This window comes from Ictalurus punctatus, chromosome 4 (assembly GCF_001660625.3).
Source record: "Ictalurus punctatus breed USDA103 chromosome 4, Coco_2.0, whole genome shotgun sequence".
In the NCBI taxonomy this organism is placed as follows: Eukaryota; Metazoa; Chordata; class Actinopteri; order Siluriformes; family Ictaluridae; genus Ictalurus; species Ictalurus punctatus.
The window spans coordinates 5,986,542-6,004,872 of NC_071284.1; the positions used below are offsets into that span (position 1 = coordinate 5,986,542).

General features: G+C 37.8%; 1 protein-coding gene and 1 long non-coding RNA gene across 4 annotated transcripts; one reads left to right on the top strand and one right to left on the bottom strand.

Moving 5' to 3' along the window:
- The first annotated feature begins 666 nt into the window (after positions 1-666).
- LOC124626752 (uncharacterized) lies at positions 667-18,130 on the top strand. 2 transcript variants are annotated; one of them, XR_008393841.1, is made up of 6 exons: positions 667-948; positions 4,197-4,310; positions 4,597-4,742; positions 13,174-13,405; positions 13,514-13,789; positions 18,010-18,130. It is a non-coding gene; the product is annotated as an uncharacterized LOC124626752 (long non-coding RNA). The 2 variants fall into 2 exon arrangements; XR_008393840.1 differs by having other exon boundaries at positions 13,174-13,789.
- On the bottom strand, positions 2,065-18,146 carry si:ch211-136a13.1 (HHIP-like protein 1). 2 transcript variants are annotated; one of them, XM_017466745.3, is made up of 9 exons: positions 17,868-18,146; positions 13,167-13,813; positions 11,655-11,798; positions 7,751-8,079; positions 7,214-7,340; positions 6,357-6,502; positions 5,355-5,436; positions 4,588-4,670; positions 2,065-3,732 (listed from the first exon to the last, which is right to left on the bottom strand). In XM_017466745.3, exons 1-9 carry the CDS (start codon positions 18,144-18,146, stop codon positions 2,807-2,809), a joined length of 2,763 nt encoding a protein of 920 aa, XP_017322234.2. In that variant the 3' UTR covers positions 2,065-2,806. The 2 variants fall into 2 exon arrangements, with proteins under 2 accessions (XP_017322234.2, XP_053533849.1); XM_053677874.1 differs by lacking the exon at positions 17,868-18,146 and adding an exon at positions 17,615-17,855.
- Positions 18,147-18,331: the final 185 nt, after the last annotated feature.

The window sequence follows — 18,331 nt, forward strand, 5'->3', positions numbered from 1 at the left end:
ATTGGTATTCTTTATTGGAGAATTTTGGCTTTATAATGTAAAGTTCTCCTACACCCTACTTTATTTATTTATTTGTTGATTGTCCTTGTTTATTTTATTGTTTGGTAAGCTGTGTAGAATGTAATAAGAGAATTGAGTGTAATCTCAGTCCTTGTTTGTAAATAGTTCACTTATGACTGTCTTGTTTGCATTAAATTGATGCTTCCTCGTTTCCTCTCTCTTCCGTCCTCCACCCCGTAACCCGGAAATTGATCGACGTCAACCACCTGGAAGGACATATGAAATATTTTTTTTTTATTGAGCATATACAAAAGTAAATACACATACACGTTTACAACTCACACCATATATTAACAACAATATTTATATATATATAAAACAAATAAACAAAGAACCAGGTAAAACAAAAGCAAAAGAAACAAAACATGTGGCCAGGGGTAATATATAATTTACAATAAATGAAAATTGAGCTCCCTCAATTCCTTTTATGTGCAACACACAATCAATTGTACATAATTAAAAAAAAGCATAAATATTGTACACAATGTAAAGGTACTCTAATAGTGGTGCAGGGATTACGTCATTTTGTATGCCAAATCCTGGAAACGAGTTAGCATATTAGCCTTTCCGGTTCCATCGTCCATAATTCAATGGGGTTTTTTGTTTGTTTGTTTGTTTGTTTGTTTTAAATGGGATTTTGGTTAAGAGCCTGAAATAAGGTCTCTGGTGAACACAAGCTCAGAATATTTTCACGTTTTATCCTACGACATAAAATACACCAGTAATACCCCACTAATGATTTAAAAAAATAATAATAATAATAAAAAAAAATTATGATTTGAAAAAGGTTGTTGCTAACAAGTTGCTAAATGGGACTACAGCCATTGTCGGGGACATTAAACGTCTTCACGCCGAACAGGACTAAACTTCACAGATAAACTGGTTCAGGTATGCTGTGCAAAATTCCCCCCAAAATTATGTATGAAGATTCATCCACAGAGTAAATCCGTGCTATGGAAAATATTTTTCAATCAAGTTTGGAAAAGTTGTCGGAAGCTTGTTGATGGTGATGTTGAAGTCATGCGACTGTGGTGTAGTTCGTTTGTAGCATACGGTTAGAATTATTTATTTATTTATTTACTTCTGGCGTATTTAGGCTTCAAACGTGTTGTGTTAATTTATATAAATATATGTCTTGACGGACAAAACGTAGGAGCTGCGAGTTCATGAGTCATGTGTTTTGAGTCTATTACAATTGATTTGACCAAATAAACAGAACTGAAAAAATCTTCCTCTGCTTTTCCAAGTCTTTTTATTCAAAGTGTTTACACAAGTAACCTTTTCATAATTAAATCCTTCTCTTTTAGTTATATTTTTTCAGAATAACAAAGAATGTCCAGCATTTTAGTCTCATTATTTTCATTTGATGTAAAGCCAACCAACACCTAAATATAATAGATAGTAATCACTGACCAAAAGCATTAAAAATGAATGAAAAGTACTATTAAGTGTTAAGAAAGGTTAAGCTAAACATTAAACAAACTTTGTAAGGTGGAAAAGGAAGCAAGTTATCTGACCTGCAGCTCTACTTGACTGCATGTGTGTGTTTGTGGTGTAGTCAGGAACAGAAGATGGCAGCATTATACAAAGAACTTGTTACACTATATGGTCAACTGTTTGTGGACATCTGACAATCACACTTTTTTAACATCCCATCCCAGATTTTGTCCCCTCTTTACTGTTTTAATAGCCTTCACTCTTCTGGGATGGCTTTCCACTAGATTTTGGAGCATGGCTGTGGGGATTTGTGATTATTCATGCATAGGAGCATTAGTAATGTCATGTGAGGAGGTCTGGGGTGCAGTCAGTGTTTCAGTTCATCTCAAAGGTGTTCAGAGGGGTTGAGGTCAGGGCTCTGTATGGGTCACTCGAGTTCTTCTACTCCAACTTCGGCAAACTATGTGTTCATGAACCTCGCTTTGTGCACAGGGGCATAATCATGCTACAACAGGTTTGGGCTTCTTAGTTTCTATGAAGGGAAATTGTAAAAAATACAATCTCCCGTCATAGAAACTAAGAAGCCCAAACCTGTTCTAGCATGACTATGCCCCTGTGCGCAAAGCGAAGACCCACATATGGGTGTGATGATCAGGTGTCCACAAACTTTTGGCCATGTCATTTCTAATTTTATGATCTTCCATATAAATGCATGTTTTTTCAGATAGCCACTACACTCAACTTAATTTTAGTGACATAAGGTGTGGAGATGATCTTAATTTTGGATCCTGTCCCAATTGTTGAAAATTCTGCATGATTTGGGTGTTAACTTGATTTGTGTATCGATATTAGATAAAATGTAAAATTATACAGAAATATATATATTTTTAAAAAACTCAAATGATATTCGTATAAGGGTTTTATAGGTTTGAAATCTATAACATGAAAATCTGTCCTAATTTGTGTGTGTGTGTGTGTGTGTGATTTTGTATATAAAGGTCTAAGAAGTGTTTCCCTTCTGAATTTGTGAATTGTTTTAATCTTATTAAACATTTAAAAACATTAGCTATCTTAGCCTTGTCTTTGTCTGAGATGATCAACACCTCCATTTAAAACTGTGACCTAGCAACAGCATTATCATACTTTATCACTACCTGTCAATATTCATTTAAAAAGTAATTCTCTGCACATATTTAAAATTAGGCTGAGATTGATGGTGCTGAAGTATTTCATAACCATTTTACAAACAAACAAATCAAGAGCAAGACCAATGTTTTCAGTCATTCAAGAGTGGACTGGGAAATGGTCATCACTTGACAGCATTCTCCTCTTCGGAGCTACACACCACCCCTACATCCTCCGCATGTGAGCAGTTGTGATTGCCGACTGTAGCGTGTTGACAGTGCAGCAGTGTCCTCTCCGTTCCCTCACATTCCACATCATCCAGTAGGATCCGGAGGTTAGTGGCCACACGTCCCATTTCGCCAGGCTTCGCTACCCTCAGTGCTCTAGCAAATCCCAGCTGCTTGCACACCACTGTTGCTGCCTTAATGTCAAATAGGTCATCACACACCGTCCCCCACTCACCCCTCACGAAGATCTCCACTCGTCCACGATCTGACCATTTCGGATCAGGACTAACAAGTCTCACCTTCCCACTGCGAGACCTTCTGCCACCCCCTTTACCTCTTCTTTGGCCATTTTTTCTGCCTTGCCCCCTGCCTCTTTTGTTAGGCCTCTCTGTTGGTAGGGATGTTTTCAGGGAGGCTGAAGTCCAGTATACAGGTCTGGTGGTGGTGCTTATAGAGGCAGGCCAATATGAATGGGTATTGCTGGAAATGTGTGGTTGTTTGGTAGATGGACGTAATGTGGTTGGTTGAGGAGTCCTACGAGGTGTAGTTTCTGATCTCACTTTCAAAGTGGTGATATACTGTGGCCTCAGTGTAGTGCTCTGGAGTGGGTGCACAGTCCCAGTTGGTGACTGATGTCTCCTAAGAACAGTAGGGTTTGTCATTAGTGGTTTGAAAGTTGGCTTCGGTGCAGGAATCTGTGGTTTTTGTGTAGGTTTCCTTGATTTCTGAGTTGGTGCACTTAATTTCGGCTTTTGGGTAAGGATCCTTGGAGAGGCAGTGGTATGTTTTCTTGGTGTGGCCTGAACCATGGTTGTGCTGGGTTTAGTAGTTGCTTTGGTCTTGGGGGAGGCAGTGGTTGTAGGTTTTTTGTTGATCACAAACTCTGTAAAAGAACACCAAGAGATGATTTCAAATTCAAACCCACAATTTTTATTGCATCGGCTGATTTGGCTGATGCTTTTATCCAAACTGATTGATAACTGAGACTGGATACAACTTAGCAATTTGACCTCACTACTTATAGTAGCCCTAAGCCTTAACCAATTTCCCAGATTGATATAAACCCAGATTAAACCCAGTTTCTGTTAGAAAAACTTGCTTGTTTTTAATTTGGGGGATTTACCATATATTTACTGTTGTAAAATTCTAAAGCAGTAGTTTTTTCGTTATGGTGTTTGAACAGGTCAGGTTTGGGGTGTTTGGAAGCAAGGTGAGGTGAGGTCGGTGCTGGTGGGAGCAAGATTTGCCAAAAGAATGAGTGTGCTCTTGTGGTTTCTGTGATTGGTACAAATATTATTTTTTAATTCATCCATCTTCAGTAACCGCTTTATCCTTTATCCTGGTCAGGGTCATGGTGGATCCTGAGTCTATCCCAGGAACACTGGACGTGAGACAGGAATGCACCTTGGATGGGATGCCAGTTCATCGCAGAGCACCACACACATACATTCACACCACCGGGTAAATTTAGAGTATTCAATTCAACTACTTTATGTTTATGGGAGGTTGGAAAACCCTTATGCATCAGTTTGTATCCATTTTGTGGTACATAAAAACGGGTTCAAGCCCCAGCACTGCCAAGCTGACACTGTTTGGCCCTTAACCTTCTCTGCTCCAGGGGAGCTGTATCATGGCTAACCCTTTCTAACAAGCTGGGATATGTGAAGAAAAGAATTTCATTGTGTTGTAATGTACAGTATATTTGACAAATAAAGACTGTTCTTCTTCTCCTTCTTACCTGCTCTAGGATGGAAGTGAATCAGTTTGCCCTTTATCTGAACAGGAATGGGTTTGATGCTGCACTTGCCTGGAGGTGCTCGCCTAAAAGATATAAAGACGTGGCATCATGCTTAGCTTCACCAAAATAATCACGGAATAGTAAACTGCTTGCAGGTCAGTAATGCTGGCATCCCCAAGAATTTTGGAAGTTCTATAAGTTTCTTTGCTCTAACATCTATGTATCTGAGTCACACCATCTGGAGTATACTTGTCGAGATTATCATACATGTGTTACACTTAGTTTGTAGGTTTACCATTCCATACTTTATTTCTTTTACCATTTAAGCTCCTCAGACAAATGTCCTAACATTAATTCCTGTTCATTTTAGCCTATTATTCCACCGACTGGGTGCAATTCAGTTAGACCTATCTTGGTGTTCCTTCTACTGTTCCAAATAATCCCACAAATTGTCTGTAGGATTGAAAGCAGTTGATTTTGCAGTCCAATCAAAGTGTCCCAGATTTGCTCATATATACACTACAGTCATCATCCTGAAACAGTGTTCTACTTGGTTAGAAATGGGCCAACAAATGGACCATCTGCTTTTATAGTGAATTCCTTTCATCAAGGTGAACAAACTGTTGCCATTGTAAAATAACATACTGCTCTTTGTCAGGCGGTGGCATGGACATGACACTCTTGGTGTATGTAGATAATTTTTGTCAGGGGATCTTACTGTTATTGCAATCTACAACCGAATCATGGAACTGTTGCTTTGCAAGTACCTGGATGGATCCACTATCTTGTACACCACTCCGGCTCTGGAAGCTGCACTCGGCGTTCCTGTGGCTAGGAAATATAGCTCACCTAAACCAGAGGGAAGTACATATCAATACAAGCAGACAATGAAGAGATTGTGTAATTAAGTTGTCTCATTCTTGAAAAGATGAAATATTATATGGCACTTGATTTATTCAAGTTATTATATAAAGAATTTCCTAACAAAGAAAATACAGTAAAAGGAACAGAAAACGGATTGCACAATTTCACACAAGATGCAAAAAAAACTATGACAAATTTCAACACAATTAAAACAGTAACCAGTGCAAACAATGCCAATGGTGGAATTTGATATTAGATATTAAAAATAGATTGAATATTGAATTAGACATTAGATATCTGGCTAATATTATGAATGCAAAGTAAGAAAGCCCAATATGCATTTTTTTTTTCTTTCAGTTTTGTTATCTCAAGGCGAAATCATAAGAAAACAGTATGTCATCTTGAGAGCATGGTTTATTTTTCTTGGGATCTTGGGATAATAAAGGTTGGGAAGCCTAAGCTTGTTGCATGCCACATGGATGTGTAAGGCTAAAGGTCTAGCTATAGGGTTAATGTTACCTGGATACCTAGCATAGTTTCTAGTAACTGGTTGAACAAAGATTCTTTAACAGCTGTTATCTCTTTCTCCTGTATTACTGGACGATTAAAGTATATCATATTTATGGACACCTACTTGTATCTTCAACCCTAAATATTCAGTTTATCCTTAATGTATTGTTAATTTTTATAATAAGTACTTGGAATCTTTACATAACAAGACAAACCAAAATAATTAACAATGCATGGCGTCTCTGGATGGCTGCATTTATGTATGAGATGTATGTTTCTCCCTGCTCTCATCAAAGAGGGGAGAAGCAACTTTTGTTGATTCCTACACACATACACATGCACGCACGCACGCACACACAGACACACACACACACACACCTACTCCTCAAGGTTACCTGCCTCATCTTCACCAAATGATATGATGTACTTGTAGTAGCTGTTGATCAGTCTTGGAAAGCGGCATGTCTTGTCCTTGCCCATGCATATTTCGGTGTAGTCCCATTTTCCAGTGTCTGGGTTCTCGTTAAGTGACATGAGTCGTCTGGGTTCAAACAGAAACAAAATATTATTTAATCGTAGGGAATTGACCATGCATATTTTAAACTCTGACCCTGCTGATCTAGGTTAAATGTTTTATTAACGAATAAACAAGATAGTTCAATTAAATCACATGCATTAATGGTTAATGACTGACTGAATTTACATTATTTTACTTGACTTTACATTTGCTAAGTGTTTGTTTTCTACAGAATTAGCTTGACTGTGTTGTAGTTGTGAAAAGAAACATTGACGTTAACCTTTTAAGACAAGTGAAACTTAAATACAATCAACAACAGTTGATGTGTGACATGGAGTCACTAATAAGACAAAAAAAATCTACAGAGAAACTCATATCCTGAAAACTTTGCCATGTTGGAAAACACAATCGAGCTTTATCTCTGAAAGTTACATAGCACTCACACTGGAAACTTCCAAAAATGCTACATAATGATCTCGTAACAGGAAACCTCACCATATCAACAATTACACATATTTTTAATCAATTAACTCTGTGTGAAGTGTCTGCTATACAGTACATATACAGTACTATACTATACAGTCCCTGAAAGGAGTGGTTACTATAAAAATTGTAATGTTTTAAAATGAGAACATGGCATCATGACTGTTTCAACAACTATTTACTCGCATTTGCTTATTATATGAGAAACATAAACAGCAAACATTATGTAAACAAACAGTATGGCCACTGTACCCGCTCATGAAATCCCCAAAGATGTAGAGACCATTGAGGTTTGGCATCTCACAGCCCCTGTAGATATAACCACCAGTCACTGACCTCCCAATTTTATGTGGATAAGCAAAAATTGGTAGGATGTCATCTGGAAAAACAGATCAAAAATGGCAAACAAATTAGTATAGATCAAGATACATGCACTGTACAGGAGAAATACTTTTTTTTAATATCTCTCCAGGTACAATTCCATGCCAGATTAATCCATATTTACACTTTTAAACAGTGTTAAAAGTGGACCAACAGTAATGTTTTTTTTTTTTCACCATCAATTTTAGGTACAAGGTTCCTAATAAATCCACAGATTGACCAGTTTTAATAGGCAATATAAAAGACAAGTTTAGTGGCTTTCCCATTCCCTATTATAATTGAATTGCTGTTAAATGAAGGTACATGGCGTGGGTGTTAAACCCAGAACCCTGGATGAGTTGATGCAACAAAATTTTGAAGAATCAAAAACTTATTTAAAACAAGGCAGAGCTGGAATGTTTGTCTTACCCAAAGAGGAGTTTAAACAGAGTTTATTGTCATAACAGGAGAACCCTTCCTTTGCCCTCCATCCATAGTTGCCCCCTTTTTCAATCATATCCACTTCTTCATACTTGTTCTGGCCAACATCTCCACAGAACATGCGGCCCTGTCCTTGGCCCGTGATCGGGTCTCCTCTGTCAATGGAACAGCGCCACATGTTCCTGACTCCGTAGGCGTAGATCTCTGGCTTTGTTTCTTTCTCCCCAATAAAAGGGTTATCAGAGGGAATACTGTATGGGGCACCATCATCGTTGTTGTCCACATCAATTCGTAGAGCTTTGCCTAGTAAAGTAGATCTGTAAAACATGAACAAAGCTTCATGAACATTGATCCTCAAGATAAAGTCTTTTTTAAAGTGTATGAACCTGTTGGTTAAATTACATTTTCAGATCTCTCTTATCTAACATACTTTATTATTTTATTATAGCCTGTGCGAGTATTATCAATGTCATGAATAAATCCAGATGACATGCTTGCACGGTGTGCAGTACACAGTGAGATGGGCAGTTGAGGGATATTTGTGTGCATTTTATTTGTAACCAAATAAGGCTTCCTGCTCATTCATTGTTTAAATTTAAATTCAGTGAATACAGAGCCAAAAAACTATTGTGTCAGTCTTTAACCACTTACAGATTGCTAAGTAAATGTATGGTAAACATAAAGGGAGTCCAAAGATATTCTCTTTACAAAATAGTTAGATCTCTAATTTTGTTTGAAGCTTTATTTGTGTTGTGTATAACAGCAAGTAAACACAGCTGACATGACTAAAAGTGTTACATGGAAGAATTTCACAGACTAGGGTAAATTTCGATAATTATTGCATATCAATAATGGAATTTCCTTTATCATGCTAAAACTAATTTGAGAGACAATGCCTATCATACAGTGTATATAGAATGTCTGTACACACCTGTTAAAATTGCAGCTATTTGGGTTGTAAAAAAAATAAATTTAACGAAGATAAATCATGTCAGAGATTTTTCCAACTGTACTGTAATATAGCAACCAATAAAATATTCAAGTGAAAAAAAAGAACAAATGTTTTAAGGATAAAAGAAAAAGAAAAAACTTCCATTAACCTGGTTACACAAGTGTGCACACCCCTGAATTATTAAAGCACCTTTTGTTTGTAATACAGCATTCGGCGTTGATTTGGCAATTTTATTCCACTCTTCTTTGTAAAAATGCTCCAGAGCTATCACATTGTGAGGGGATCTGCTGTGCACAGCCCTCTTCAAGTCGTCCCACAGGTTTTCATTAGGCTTTAGATCTAGGCTCTAACTGGGCCATTCCAAAACATTGATCGTCTTCTTCTGAAGCCATTCCATTGTTGACTTGGATTTATGCTTTGGATCATTATTGCACAGGAAGGTGAAGTTTTTCTTCTTCAGCTGTCTAACAGAGGCCTGCAGGTTTTCTGTCAAAATAGATTGGTATTTGGAGCTATCCATTTGGAGCCTCTTTCTTGACTAGTGCCCCAGTCCCAGCTGAAGAGAAGCAGCCCCATAGCACGATGCTGCCACCACCATGCTTCACCATGGGTATGTTCTTAAGGTGATAAGCTGTCATCTTTTAAAATTATGCGCACAAAGTTACACTTTCTACACTCGTTGATGATGACCTTCATGGTGTTCCATGGTACAGCTAATGTTTAGGAAATTCTGGCCCTTATTTGAGGTTAATCAGAATCACATTCTTGATGACATGCGTATGATAATTACTTTTGAACATGAGTTTGAATGTGTTTGGTTAATGTTACTGTTACTGTTTTTCTTTTTCTTGTGTTTCCATTTGTTTTTCACTTGAATTTTTTAGAAAAAGATCTCACATTGATTTATTTTGGTTTGTTATTGCTTTTACATCATAAAAACCTGCAATTTCTACTGGAGAGGGTAGATTTTTTTATATTCACTATATATTGCAGCTGTAGTCTGCCATAGGTAGTTACTGCGATTTCAATGCCTTGTGTTGTAGCCCTTGAAGCAGTTGCTGTGCGCCACAATGAGACATTTAACATGTAGTCTCCATATTACCACTCTGCACTTTATCCAAAGTGCTGGCCGTTGACGTCTTCATCTTGGCACCCAGGTTCTAAAGCCATAGTCTACACTGTGTGAATATGGCAGGGCCTTTTTTCTAAGAGTACACTGTTTTTTTAGAGTGGCCCTGTGCCACTCTCTGTAAATTCACTGGTCATTGCTAGGGAAGTCAAGCTGCCAGAGCCAACACTAATATTTTGAGGCTATGTCTCCATCTGAATGAATGTACATTGGTGCCTACGGGTAAATGTTTGCCAAACACCCTGGACAGTAACCAGCTGAGGTAACACATGGCTAATTTTCCTTCCCAAAAGTAAGTTATGGCTTTCTTGCTTTGAATATGTAGAGATGTTTATAGATTAAATGGGTCATATGGAAATCACTGAAGGATACTAATACTGACGCTGAGTACAACAGTAACAAGACATTTCTGTCCATTCTATTGAATCCTATCTACTTATACAGATTTGAGAAATGAGACTAGTTAATTTAATGCCTACCAATGTACTGATGGCTGTAAGAAAATTTACACCACTCTGCATTCTCAGAAGATTTAAAAGGTATACTGCATGTATCTTGTCAGGAAAAAAGATACATACTAAAGGTACAACAGATGTACCCTTGACTAAGAGGGGTGCATTGGGACTGAGAGCCTGCAGGACTGAACAAAAAGTCATGAGAGGTGTTTTTTACCTAATATGGCCGGGAATGGGTGGTTGGGCTGTAATGAAATGCCACAGAAAAGCCATTTGTTTCTGTATCCTTGTGTATCTAAATACCCATATCTGTATCTAGATTTAAACTCAAGGTGGGTGTGACCTAAACTGGAAAAGGGATTTTCTTTCTTTCTTTCTTTCTTTCTTTCTTTCTTTCTTTCTTTCTTTCTTTCATTCATAAATATTAGCCCTACCTCTATGCCTCCATGAACACTAGAAAACACTAGAAAAAAAAGCCAAAGGTAGATTAGGTAGCACAGTCAACATGGTTTGTGAATTCTAGCTCTGACAGTTCCTCAGCCTCAACTACACCACTTGAGTTCATAATTGGTCTCAACTTGAGGCGTGAGCATCACTGTTTTTTTGTTTTGTTTTTTTTATCTGGCCCATTTTCCCATAAATTAAACTAACCACCAGTATAATTTAAATCACAGTGACCCTGACCAGGCAGTTACTAAGGATGAATTAACAAATTAACATGGTCTTTCTTTGTCCCACAAGTTTTTATAACTGGCTGCTCACTCAGCCTGCACGAAAGTAAATGCAACTTTCATTCATACAACTTTTTCTTGTTCACACAAATTCTCTTTGAAATAAGAAGGTGATGTGAAACAGGTGAGGCAATCATCTAATCATAGTATATAAGGAGTCTCCCAAAAAGGCCTAGTCCTTCAAGAGCAAGGATGGGTCGAGACTCACCAATCTGTCAACAGATGTGTCAGTGAATAATCCAACACTTTGAGAACAACATTCCCCAAAGACAAATCAGTAGGATTTTGGGCATTGCACCTTCTGCAGTGCACAATATAATTAAGATTAAAGGAATCCGGTCGAATCTCGGTATGTAAAGGCAAGGCCGAAAACCACTTCTGAATGCATGTGATCTCTGATCCCTCAGATGTCACTGTCTTAAAAACCGTCATGAGTCTGTAATGGATATCCTGACATGGGCTCAGGAATACTTTGGCAAACTTTTGTCAGTCAATTTAGTAGGAAGGTACGATTTAGCAGCTTTGTTGTAATAGTGCTGCCCTGTTATAAGGACCATTGGTTTATTATACTTGAAACGTTTAAAATAAAAATAAAAAAGCTGTGGTCTGACAAATGTTCACATACTTGTTTTGGGAATTCCCAAACTTGCCAAAAGGGTCTCCTGCTTTTCCTCCATCTCCTATGAAGATATAAAGGTAGCCGTCCAAACCAAACAGAAGCTGGCCTCCGTTGTGGTTTGATGCCGGTTCCACAAGTTCCAAAAGGGTTCTGTTAACAGAAAACAATCTCTATAATAAAAAACCACAATATGGTCATGCAGTTTAGTTTCAATTGGAATTATTAACCTTGTATGGCACTGTAGTAGCTTTTTTTCATTAGTTATGAATTTGAACTTATTCAAATACAGTGATGTATACAGGGAATTACACACTCCAGACTGTACAGTTATATGAACATAATATACAGGTGCATCTCACAAAATTAGAATATTGTGGAAAAGTTCATTTTTTCCAGTAATGTAATGAAAAAAGTGGAACTTTCATATATTCTAAGATTCATTACACATAAAGTGAAATATTTCAAGCCTTTTTTTCTTTTAGTCTTGATGATTACGGCTTACAGCTCATGGAAATCAAAAGTCCAGTATCTCAACATATTAGAATAAAGAATTTATAATGAAATGTCAACGTTTTGAAAAGTATGTTAATTTATGCACTCAATACTTGGTCAGGGCTCCTCTTGCACGAATTACTGCATTGATGCGCCGTGGCATGGAGGCAATCAGCCTGTGGCACTGCTGAGGTGTATGTGTGTGTGTATATATATATATATATATATATATATATATATATATATATATATATATATATATATATATATATATATATATATATATATATATATATATATATATAATGTGTGTTTGTGTATGTATGTAATTTTCATATAACTGCACAGTCTGGAGTGTGTTCCCTGTATACATCATTGTACTGTATTGTCATTTTTCTAGTAACAGCTTACACAGGGACTTGTATGGTGGACACTCCTCATAGGTGAGGAGAGGTTTATATGGTGTTTTTGGAAGGAGTCTCCAGTGTCAGTATTTGTAACTCTCAGAGGTAAAGCTGCAACATGTTTTTTGTTTGTTTTTTGGACATTGAAAACTCTTCAGGATGTTGTGCTTTAAGGTAACATGTCAAGCTTTATTTGTTTTATTTAGAGAGGAAAAAAGAGAGGCTGGCAAGGGAATGAATGTTTATAACTGCTGTGCTTGTTTCACTTGTTTCACGGCTGTTACACAACATTACATTAGGCTGCATCAGACCACTTTGTCATTGCATACTTTCCTATGACAGGACACCCTGTCATGTTGTGTTCCTTACTTATATCATATACCTACTAATATATAAATTGCTGTTTATAAAATTACATGATTTAGTGTTCAGTTTTTATGTTGATGGTCTGAAACTTTCGTTCCTTTTTAGTTACTGTAGCTGAGATATATAGATACAAAGCATGTTAGCTGACTGCACTGCGTTAATTAGATTTAACTCTAAAATGGAGAAGAAATATTTAGCAAATTTGATTTTCTTGATCATATTCATCAATATTCATTATCATCTCCATTCTGCTCACCTTTCAGATGAGTGATCCAGCATGTTCATATCCGTGTCTGACAAAAGGAACTCGCTGATCCTTATCCTCTCCTGCTTGCTCACAGATACAGAGTAATAGACATATGCCTTCTTGACCATGCTGAACCTAGGGTGCAGGGCAATACAGAGAAATCCACGTTCATCCCCAGCCCACGGGGAGGTCAACACTGCTTTGGTGAGATTTAGGAAGGGCCTGTCAATCCTTGAACCATTTGGGAGGTAAGTCCATACATATCCCAGCTGCTCAGCTATGAAGAATCTGTGTGTGCCGTCATTTGCATGCACCATTGCCACTGGATTACGCAGGCCATTTGCTACTTCCTGTAGGCAAAGCTGAATGCAGCCCTTGGGATCAGCTTGAACGTTGCCCAGATTAGCATTTAACTCGTCGCTGGTGAGAACGTTGGGATAGCAATACTCTGGATCCTTCAGCTCCAAATGGTCACAGAATTTTTCCCGATCCTCCTCAATGATGGCAGTGATGTTGTTGTCTGTCAGCAGACTAAGTGTGTAACGGCAGTGATGCCAGAAATCAGAGCAGTAGTCACGGCAAAGGCCGGGGAGCTCACGCATGGGAGTATTCGCATCCTCAGCATCATACAGGTGAGCTGCATAAGGAGAACATTCCTACAGGACAGAACATATTCATTTCCTTTTAACCATCATTTTCTGTTTACTACTTAGCAACAGATATCACACTGATCAAAACAAGCACTTTTAATCAAACAGCAATATGATTTGTAAAAATTTTACCTTAAAATACCCAGTGTAGAGTCTACAGTTGAGCAGGGTAATTATTAAAAAGAATTAATATCACAACACAAATGTCAATTTTTGGGTTGTAATTTTTTGTATTGGAAATTTTATTAAAAATAATTAATGTGTATTGGCTTTTTTCTTCTTTTTATAAATGATGCTTCATCTAATTAAATGTGCAAATTTGCTGGATAAAACAAAACAAAAAAAGCCTTTGGATGATGCTAGAGTTAAATTTAAAAAAGGAAAGTCTTTTACAGAATACTTTGAAATATCATTTACTATCAATTAATGAAGAAAATACCATGCATTGTTATAAAAATTATTTTTTTTTAAAAATAATAATTTAATGCCATTTTTAGTAAAAATCTAATAAAATCATTAAACATGTTAAAAAAAATGAATGCATGTTATATAGAAACAGATATTTGGTATGAATATGATTTCATGTATTTCCTCATTTGTAACTTCATAAGGATTATAAAAGAAACTGATCACATAATGATATACAGCTTGATATTTATATCACTCTCTCTCTCTCTCTCTCTCTCTCTCTCTCTCTCTCTCTCTCTCTCTCTCTCTCAACTTATTCCTGAAACGTGCTGCTCTGCACGTCGTCTTTGTTGAGTACCCAGAATTCAGTTCAGTGTCTGGTGATGGATACTTGGGATATAAATACAGCAGCTCATGGGCACTTTGGCTAGTCCAAGCCCTTATTACCTTTCGGCCACAACTCCACACCCATCACTGGGTCGGCCTCAACAACATTGTCTTACATCTACACCCAAGCAAATCATCATCCCAAATGACTTTAATGGCTTTACAACAATAAAACTAAATGAAAGTGGCTGGGATTTATTGCTTCACAAGCTGGCAGAATTGTAGAGTTTTATATATTTCCAAGATATAGAAGAGTCCTTTATTTGATTAGAATTGAAACTGAATTTAAGCCTATTTAAGGGTTATTTATGGTAAACCTAAATGTCTGGTGCGTGTTAAACCACACATATGGTGGATTATGTAATGTCACTGCCTTAGTATATTTGGGTGAAAATCTTGAAGAGAAAACTAGAGTTGATGACGTCCTGCTTTACCTCACTCCTAAAGTTGACAGTGTTTGATTACATGTGGAACATCTAAAAGCATTTATTTAAACTACTATATACAATTATCCACCTAGAATGTCACCAAAACCTTGTCATGCTTTCCAGACCTCCACTTTCTCTTCTACTTTTTGAAATTCAGGAAGAAAAACAAAAATGGTGAAATGATTGCCCTTACTACAACCAGCAGGCCAACCCAGTCTTCATCAATGTTTGTCATCTCAGCACAGCCATATGCACACTGGCCTACTCTTTCCATTTTTATGTTTACATTTCATTGACATTCAATAATTGGGAAGCTCTGGAGGTGATTGGGATTTCAGGTCTGTTGAACTCCACTGGGTTTTTGTTGAGATTGAAAACACATGGTCCCCCAGTCCCAAACTCACAGCTGCCACATTTGGTGCATTCCACTAGGCCTTTAAAACCAATGAGTTACTTTCTATATGGTGAGTCAGTGGGAATCTGTCTGCCACTATGAGGTGTGCATAACCCAATTGTGGACTGTTTTCTCTTGAATTGAAATATGATAATCATAGACGCAAGGTTTGATTTTGAAATATATGTTGTAGTCTGTGAACCTTTGTTCTGAATGAAAGATTTAAAATACAGCTTCCTTCAGATAACATTGTTTCATAGTCAGGGTTATTATTAATCAGGTTATAGTTTGATACTGGCAGGTTTACAAGCCACTCTGGTCCTACTCAATTACGTATATTGTCTATACTTGTATCACTTGTAGAATATTTCTTTAAACAGATTATTTGCTTACATTAGTCATTCCACCCTGGTGTACCATATAGCGTGATATGCAAAGTGTGATATCTATATAGGTTATCTAGGGGTTCATGGTGGCTTAGTGGTCAGCATGCTTGCCTAGCACCTCTGCTCTGTGTGCGCAGAGCCTGCATGTTCTCCCAGTGCCTTGGAGGCTTTCTCTGGGTACTTTGGTTTCCTCCTCAGTCCAAAGACTCGTACTATAGGTTTATTGGCATTTCTAAATTGTCCATAGGGTGTGAATGTGTGTGCGATGGGCTGGCCCCCATCCTGGGAGTTCCATGCCTTGTGCCCAGAGGTCACTGGGATAGGCTCCAGGTCCCACATGACCCTGTGTAATATAAGCAGTACAGAAAATGGATGGAATGGATTGATTTTTGGTTAGCGCTTTATCCTGGTCTGGGTTGTGGTGGATCTAGAGCCTATCCTGGAATCACTTGGCACAGGTCCAGAACACACCCTGGATGTGATGTCAGGCTATTGCAGTGCACCATGCAAACACACAATCACACATTCATTTACACCTAGCATAGCCAATCCACCAACCTAAGATCCTGGAAGAAACACACATGGGCACAGGGAAAACTCCACACAGACAGTAACCCCAGTTCAGGATCAAACCAGGGTCCCTGGAGCTTCACCACTGTGCTGCCCCCATTAACCTATATTTAATGTAGTCGCGGCTAGTTATGTTTGTTGTAGCAATGTCAGCTAGTAAACATGCTGAATGGTTACTAAATTTGGAAAACAGCTATCTAAAGTGGATGGTGAGCTACTTTATTAATTCGTCACTACTTTTTTTTTTTTTTTTTTTTTTAAATACAGTTACAGATCATTTTTTTTTCTCCATTACTGAATCAGGCCACAATGCACAAACAGGAGGATAGGATAGCACTTAAGGGATCTATAAATAATAAATCCTTACTCCAATCTTCTTGCTTTGGCTGAACTTTTCTTAGCGACCATAAATTCTGCATCTGTGTCATATCACTAATCTTCAACTGTCTTCATCCTCTTACCATTCTTTCTCTTCACTGTCCTCATCCTTCCTTTGATGTGTTGTTTTTCTTACTTACTTAACATCCCCAACCACTGTCTGAGAATATGAGAGATCTTGATCCAGATTTGAAAGGAAGTTGATGTTTTGGCTCTCCCCAAGTCTCACTGCCACACAAGCAACTCCCTGTAACTGAGATAAACGTCCCAACAAAGACTGTCATTGAGCAAAGCTTCCTCTCTAAGTGGTCAAGTGAATGAGACCTTTCCTCAAAAAACCACATTACCTATCTATGTAGCATCAGTGTGGTAAAATAAAACACCATATCGAAGTGGGTTGAAACCAAATGAGCTTGAGGTGCTGCAAAGCAGTATTTTTTCTTATCTGTTAAAGACATCGCTGGAATGGCTGGTTTTATCCTATATGATTTGGATCCAAATAGACCAAGGCGAAGTAGGCACAAAACAGCCATGAGTCAGACTTGGTTTTGCATAATGATATGTTTCTGTGCTGTTCTAAATCTATGTGCATTTATTTGCCCATCATGAGATAAAGACGGCTGTAATCAACCATGCATAACTTTATATTTAAACATTTAATGTCCTTATGAAGTGTGTTTATCTTTTTGCTTGAAGGACTTAAGAAGTGTACCCAGCTGTTATAATTTTTTGTTGATCATGTCCTTTATCAGCATTCTGTATTTCTTGGAGCAAGTGGAAGATTTTAATATAATAGTGACTTTATCAGATAAAGATAAGATATATAACAACTTCCATTCTCAAGCGTAAAACCTACCATTCATTCAGAACACATGAGGACTTCCATTCAAACTGAGTCACGTAAGGTCTTCACTGTAAACATCACTTCGTGTGAGACACTGTTTCAAAAACATTTGAATTTGATCAACACATGACTGATTCCTGTACACTATTTGAACAGAAGTATTTTTAAATCTTACACGTGTCAGATTTGTTTTTTCCCATAAATATCTCTGGATTTTTGTTAGATGATGCCCCACAGTGATGACAGGCCTAAGTCTGAGTCTTACCTGGCACAGGATGCTGCGGATGTACTTCCCGCAGGCCATGAAACCAGAGTGATCAAAGTAGTCCATAATTTGGTCAAATCTGTATGAAATCTGTTTGTCTTGTTCCAAATCACAGCAGCCAAACTTGGAATACTCTTTGCAGAAGCGCAGCGGCTCCTGAGGTTGGAAAGGAGGCTTGTAGTCCAGGCATTGCGGGTGGGCATCTGTATGCAAGAAGCTCAGGAGGAGCCAAAGCAGAAAGTGGAGAAGCCCAGCTCTCCAGAGTCTTACTAATCTCATGGCAGTGAAGAAAACGAGAGAAGGAGTCCCGGCAGACAAAGGTACGAATTATAAGGAATGCCTTTTTTGTGTGTTCTGCTCCAGATGCTCAATTATTTGTGGGCTAACTTGGATGCCTGTCAGCACTCTCACATATGCACACACACTTTCATTGGACTTGTGCTCTAGTGGAGAGAGAATGAACA